The 7,046-nt window shown below is 34.6% G+C and overlaps 1 protein-coding gene across 1 annotated transcript; it reads left to right on the top strand.

Annotated features, from left to right (window-relative positions):
* The first annotated feature begins 3,661 nt into the window (after positions 1-3,661).
* Positions 3,662-6,675, top strand: LOC110618810. Its single transcript, XM_021762058.2, has 3 exons — positions 3,662-4,134; positions 4,265-4,680; positions 5,225-6,675. The coding sequence occupies exons 1-3, from the start codon at positions 4,033-4,035 to the stop codon at positions 6,480-6,482; spliced, it is 1,776 nt and encodes a 591-aa protein (XP_021617750.1). The 5' UTR covers positions 3,662-4,032; the 3' UTR covers positions 6,483-6,675.
* The last annotated feature ends 371 nt before the right edge of the window (positions 6,676-7,046 follow it).

Here is a 7,046-nt window from a genome sequence, read left to right as displayed (position 1 = left end):
AATTCCCATTCTCTCCCCTCTTTCTCCGAGCTTTCTAAATCTCAATACAAGAGATGACTAAGATGATTTTTGTTTTTTAAAAGATAAACAAACGTACATGAATTATAATTACTGAATCAAAAAGGAATTATTAAAATTATATTATATATTTATAGTTTACTATGCTTACTTATAGAAATGGAAAATTGGGAATCTTATTAAATTCCCATTTGTGAATTGGGATAGCTAATTTGGCATATGAAGATGTTCAAGGCTCTACCCTTTGCCAGTTTAAAGGATGATCTCTCCCTAGAAATTGATCTGTCTTTATCAACAAAAGGGCCCCACTCATTTGTACAAGTTGGAATCTTAGCTGTACAAGGGGTGCACCTACGTTAACACAATAAATCAACCCTTGTGGACGGCTAGACGCTGACTTGTCCACGGGGTCCAATGGTCCCAAACTTACGGGAGCATAAACAACATCCAAGGTAACTGGTGGGACCTCAATGACATGTACAATACAAGACCAATCACGTTTAAGTTTGAGTTTTAACCATTTCACTCTTAATTCAATTACCTAACTTCATCAGCGCATCTTTGGCGTAATTTTCTTCTTAACGTTCAAAATTTTCAAGCAAAGATATTTTTTTATTTGTAATGAAATAATTTAATTATTTTTAATTTATAAAACTTCATTTTATAAATAATTAAAATATGTATAATTTTATAAAAATCTATTTAATTTTATTATAAATTGAATTGTCGCAAAGAAAGAATATGAATTTGTGAGTAACATGAGCGAAATGGCGAATAGGTCTCTTACTTGTTTTTCACCCAACATCTCAGCTAATAAAGACCCGGTCGCTGTCATTTCACTGTTGGCATAAAACCAATGTGAGGATATTATTGCACAAAAGCTTTGTGGATTAGTGAAACGTGGAGAAGATGATTAAGACAAATCATTCACCAACCTGAATTTAATTCTATTAATTAAAGTACGTTCAAACGCATAATTATACTAAACTTATATTAAGTATTTTTAGAAAAAAAATATGTAATTTTAATTTCATTACAATTTTAGCAGTCCAAGGCTTAATCTGGTGGGAAGTGCATCATTTAGTCTTAAAAGGTCTAAATTTCGACTCCCCAACCCCTATTTCAAAAAAAAAAAAAATTTCATTACAATTTCACTTTATTTTTTTTAATTAAAATTAAATATTTTAAAATTATAAATACTAATATTATATTACCATACCACATTAATAAAATTTAAAATTAACCACTAAAAAAATTATATTTTTTATTTTTATTTTAATTTCAACTTATAATTTTAGTTTTTATCAGTTAAACTATGTGGTTTTAATGTCTAATTAAATACCATTACTTATATAGTTAGAGACTTATAAAATTATTAATTTATTTTTGTTATTATTAAATATATTTAAAAATTATTATTTTATTATTATTTAATTTTAATATTATTTTTGAAACTATCCAAATTACAAAATTTAGCATTACTCGATTAAAAAAATAATCTTATTAAATATATTAATTATAAAGTATTAAAAAATAATTTAAAATAATATTTAGCATCATTCAATTTAAAAATAATAGAATAATTTTTTAGAATTATTTTTTAAAAATTATTCTTTCAACTTTTTAGTATAGTGCTAATCTACCACTATTTTTAAAAAAATTATACTAATATTTAGAGTAGATTTTTAAAAAAATAATAAATATATGAATGAAATATTTAATTATTTAGCCTGAATTGATTAAGTGGCTAAAAAAATATATAATTTATATAAAATTATAAATTTAATCTTTATTTTTTTCTCTTAAAAAATTATTAATAAAGTATATAATTATAAAAAAAAATTATATTTTTAATTTTATTATAATTTTACTTTAAATTTTTATATTATTATTAATTTTATTTGAAAACTTATTAAATATAGCGTTGACGTACGGTGAGTGATATGATAATTTTATTAATTTTTAATAATATAAATAATAAGATATAATTACAATAATTTTAAACATTTAACTTTGAATTGTTGAAAAATAAATATAAAATATAAAGGATAAACTCTATTTTTAAATAATACATGTCGAGAGGATTCCAACCAATAAAAAGATTATTAAAGTTGAGAAACTCAAACTCACAAACTTCTTTTTTAAAATTAGTTGACTTATTTTTACATTTGTAACATTCCAACTTAAAATTTGGACTCACACTCTTAATATTGCGTTTATATAATTATAATATAATATTATTATTTTTATTCTACGAATAAATTAGAGATAAAAAGAACAATAATCGAAGCCAGCTCTGTGAGGCTCAACATTATTACAACAGGAAATCATATGCAACATTATTAGGACAGGAAATCATATGCAAGCAGCGAGGGGCTCACTATTTTTGTAGAAATTATATATATTTTTTAATAATTATATAAATGATTTTTTTAATTGTTGGAATATACAAGTTTGGTAATTATTAGGAATCACTACAAATCATTGATCATATAATGGTGTATACAATAATACAAGTCCTCAACTAGAAGCACAGGACAAAGGGAGTTGTCAAAACTAAAGGCTGATATGGACATGGCAGGGAGTCCATTTGTAACATGGGGCCTACAGTGGAGTAATGCCACGTGGAGAGAAGCTTAGAAGGAGTGATGACGTGGGAAGTGAATGGGAGGTTGTAGTTGTGCAAGAGATTGTCTTAAGGAGAGAGGACGGGGTGGGGGAGGGGTGTGGGGCCTACTGTGGGAAAAGGCAGTTAGATGGAGGCTTTAAGACAAACCCATCTGGCTACTATCCATATTCATGTGGCTTCATTAATCAATGTGGGTGAAATAAAAAGCAAAGCAAAGCAAAAGCATGATTCCTGTGCCTTACGAGAGAAGAGTCACTTTCTTCTCCTCCAATAAATATGATTCCTAGAAATTACTAATTCCTCCCTCCCTCTTTTCCCTATTCACCCCCATATCCCCAATTCCATTTTACTCGCTTTTTGCATTAAATACAGTAAGTTTAATGAGTATTCTCCATACAATTCCTATTTGGAGTTTAACGGCGTCGTAGATAGAATATGAATTCTGTTTGATATTACTGTTAGAATTAATATGCACTTATAAAATATTTAAATTTAAATTCAATGCTATCCATTAGAAATGAAATTTACTTGAGAGAGAAGAAATCAATAAAATAAATAATTAACGGGGGGAGAAATTAAAGCAATTTAAATGCGAAGAATGAGGAGATTATAGTACTACAGTTTTTTCAAAAACAGAGAAGTACAGTTTAATAAGTAAAAAAAAAAAAAAAAAAGTAAAAAAGCATCAAGACTTTCTTATCCTGTGATGATCAGTGGCCGATTGATAAGTTGACTAATCCCATTCAGAACAGGAGGGCAAAAAGGTAAAATCAAATATGGCCGGAAATAAATAACTACTTGTCTTACACTCTCGAGATAGCCTTTACTTACCTTTGGGGCAACTTGCTGTCGCCGTGTAACTTCTCCGGCAGTTTAACCCAGAGGAGCCGTGATGGGTCACCGCTAATATCCTGTCACAATCATGACATTCACCGGATACACCCGGTGACAAAATTTAGAGATTGTATTTTTTTATATATATAATTATTTTTTATGGAGGGTTAGGGTCATAGTCTTCTACGTCTATAGGCAACATAGTGGAGAGAGAGAGAGAGAATCTAAGGAATGGTGTGGTGCCAGCTATGAAGTTGAAGGATCAAAGCTTTCTCTGAGGTCAAAGCTGGCAATATATTTTTAAATAAAAACATAATTTTTGGGCTTTGTTTCTTCTCTCCAAAACCTCCCCTATTTACACTGGAAATCTAATTTTAAATCAACATTCAATCATCATCCCTCCCATTTCTATCTCCACTCCGTTCCCATTTTCCCTCTCCATCTCATTCTCTTCCCTATATATTTTTCCTTCCCCTTCCTCTTTTTCTAACTGACGCCAAAGAATCAAGAATGTGTTTGTTCTGAGTAGATTACATAGCGAGAAGGGTTTAATGGTTGATTCTTCTTCTGCCACGAGAAAAGTAGCAACCATGGCTACTTCTCCATGCCTCAATGCGACTGAAAAGAAGCACTGGTGGCTTACCAACCGGAAGGTATTTGTTTGATCCTTTGTCCCTTTAATCTCTGGTTCGATAGTCTTCCATGGGTTTATGGGCATTGCTTATTTTAGCCCTTGTTTACGTATATAGACATTAACTATACTTTGTTCATTGATCTCCGTAGATTGTAGATAATTATATTAAGGACGCTAGAAACCTCATTGCAACCCAAGAACAGAGCGATATTGCTTCTGCTTTGAGCCTTCTGGACGCGGCTTTGGCTCTCTCTCCTCGCTTTGAAGTGGCTCTTGAACTGAAGGCAAGATCTTTGCTCTACCTCAGGCGATTCAAGGACGTGGCTGATATGCTTCAAGACTACATTCCCAGTCTGAAAATAGGAAATGATGACTCGGGTTCGATATCTTCTGAAAACTCGTCGCAGCAGCTTTCTAGGGAGCGAGTCAAGCTTTTGCCTTCCACTAACTCGTCCTCGGGGACAGCGGAAAGGGATCCGAGTTTCAAGTGTTTCTCTGTCTTAGACTTGAAGAAGAAAGTGATGGCAGGGCTTTGTAAAAACTGCGAGAAAGAAGGGCAGTGGAGGTAATTTTACGGTTTTCTTGCATTGTGGTAGATGTTTAAAGTTGTGTTTTCTGGTACAAGTTTAATGAGTTGTATTTATTGTTTAGAGCAGTGAACGTGGTTCTATTGGTTTTGAGTAAATGCAGAGGCAGCCTTTGTTTTTACATTTGTGTTGGGACATGGGGGTGGTGCCCATAATTGGATTTCTAAACTTTTCATCTTCAAAATGTCCTTTGCTCACAAAGGTGTTTATGGGAATTCTCAATTCTGCAATCAGAGTGCTGCCCTTTCTCATAAAGGGAATTACCACATGAAATTGCTCTGGTTTTTGCATAATTTTATATTTATTTTATTTTATTTTTTTTTTTTGGGGGGGTGGGTGGGGTCAAAGTACTTGCTCTAATCATTTTTTTTTTTTTTTAGTTTCATTTTAGATGGACAAATAATTATAAACATAAAAATTTGGCTGGTGTTATGCTAAAGATCTTGGAAAGTTGCCAAGATTATCATGCAAAAAGTTTTTCAGTTGAACTCATTGATTTACTTCACTGTTCAATTGTACCAGGTACTTGGTTTTAGGCCAAGCTTGTTGCCATCTGGGCCTAATGGAGGACGCCATGGTCCTACTACAAACCGGAAAACGCCTCTCAACTGCTGCGTTCCGCCGTGAAAGCATTTCTTGGTCCGACGATAGCTTCTCCATTTCCAACTTTCCAATATCCGGCGACATTAGCACCTCGTCAGCCCCACCAACCCCTCCGCGAACTTTGACCGAATCTGAGAGCATTTCCCAACTCTTATCTCACATCAAGCTTCTTCTCCGCCGCCGTGCTGCAGCAATTGCCGCCCTCGACGCAGGCATATACTCTGAGGCCATCCGCCACTTTAGCAAGATTGTGGAAGGCCGCCGCGGGGCTCCACAGGGATTCCTGGCGGAATGTTACCTGCACAGAGCTTTTGCATACAAGTCTTCGGGTAGAATTGCAGAGTCCATTGGTGATTGCAACAAGACCTTAGCTCTTGACCCTATGTGCATTCAGGCACTCGAGACAAGAGCCTCGCTTTTGGAAACCATCCGCTGCTTGCCTGATTGCTTACACGATCTTGAACACTTGAAACTCTTGTATAATTCAATCTTGCGGGACAGAAAGCTCCCAGGTCCTGCCTGGAAGCGGCATAACGTGAGATACCGGGAGATTCCAGGGAAACTCTGTGCATTGACCACCAAGATTCAAGAATTGAAGCAGAGGGTTGCTTCTGGGGAGACCGGAAACGTTGATTATTATGCCTTAATCGGGCTTAGACGTGGCTGTTCAAGATCTGAGTTAGATAGAGCTCATTTGTTACTTTGTTTAAGGCACAAGCCCGATAAGGCTACAAATTTTATTGAGAGGTGCGAGTTTGCAGATGATAGGGATATTGATTCAGTCAAAGATCGAGCGAAAATGTCTGCTCTATTGCTCTATAGATTGCTGCAAAAGGGTTACTCAAGTGTCATGGCTACAATTATGGATGAAGAGGCCGCAGAGAAGCAGAGGAAGAAAGCGGCAGCTGCTCTACAAGCAGCCCAAGCAGCTGCAGCAATTCAAATCCAGCAAACATCCCAGAATCCCAAACCTGAATCAAAGCCATCTACAATAGAGAAATTAGGTCCTAATAGAAACAATTCCGCTGAAAATAAAGCGGCAACATCATCAGGGACCTCCAATCAATCTGTGTTTCAAGGGGTATTCTGCAGGGACCTCACTGCAGTTGGGAATTTACTATCTCAAGTTGGATTCAGCAGTGCAATTCCAATGAAATACGAGGCACTGAGCTGCTAAGTAAACGCCAATCCTCGGAGATGTTACTGGCGGTAGAATCTCTGTTCTTTTTGTACAAAATATATAATTTTAGACCGCCAGAAAATTTTTGTCACCCTTATCTTTTCCTTTTTTTTTCTTTTAATTTCATCATCTACTACATGTAAATAATTTTCAAATTTCCAATCTTCGGACCCAGATTCTACTTTCTTTCCGATTTGCTTAGCTCATTTGAAGTTATATTCTGGTATCCATTATTTCTAACTTTGCCAATTCAGTTCATATAAACGTGATCGTAATTGTGGATTTTTGTGAAAGATTGGTACTTCGGGTTCTCTGTTACAGCAGGTGTGTGCAGCAAAAGCGATAGGTTTTGTCTTCTCTATAGAGTCTTATCCGGAGGGTCTTTATAAAAAAAAAATCTGATTAGTTTATCCACGAAACTGACACATCTGACATTCCACTTGATTTCCATATTTGCTAACGCCAACCCAAGGTTTTTCTTTATCCACTTCGGCTAGCAAGACTTGTGTCTAGGCTGAAAACTGCCTTTGAATTTGGCGCACCCCTCTCCCTGTTGTGTCC

Source organism: Manihot esculenta, chromosome 1, assembly GCF_001659605.2.
Source record: "Manihot esculenta cultivar AM560-2 chromosome 1, M.esculenta_v8, whole genome shotgun sequence".
Lineage (NCBI taxonomy): Eukaryota > Viridiplantae > Streptophyta > Magnoliopsida > Malpighiales > Euphorbiaceae > Manihot > Manihot esculenta.
Note: the sequence above shows the minus strand (reverse complement) of the source record. Positions and strands in the feature narration are given on the sequence as shown.

Excerpts from the sequence above, each read along its gene's own strand:
- LOC110618810 (XM_021762058.2), top strand. The coding sequence starts at position 4,033 with ATGGTTGATTCTTCTTCTGCCACGAGAAAAGTAGCAACCATGGCTACT. Across the intron at positions 4,135-4,264 it reads GGTGGCTTACCAACCGGAAG|ATTGTAGATAATTATATTAA; the intron begins GTATTTGTTTGA and ends TGATCTCCGTAG. Across the intron at positions 4,681-5,224 it reads GAGAAAGAAGGGCAGTGGAG|GTACTTGGTTTTAGGCCAAG; the intron begins GTAATTTTACGG and ends CAATTGTACCAG.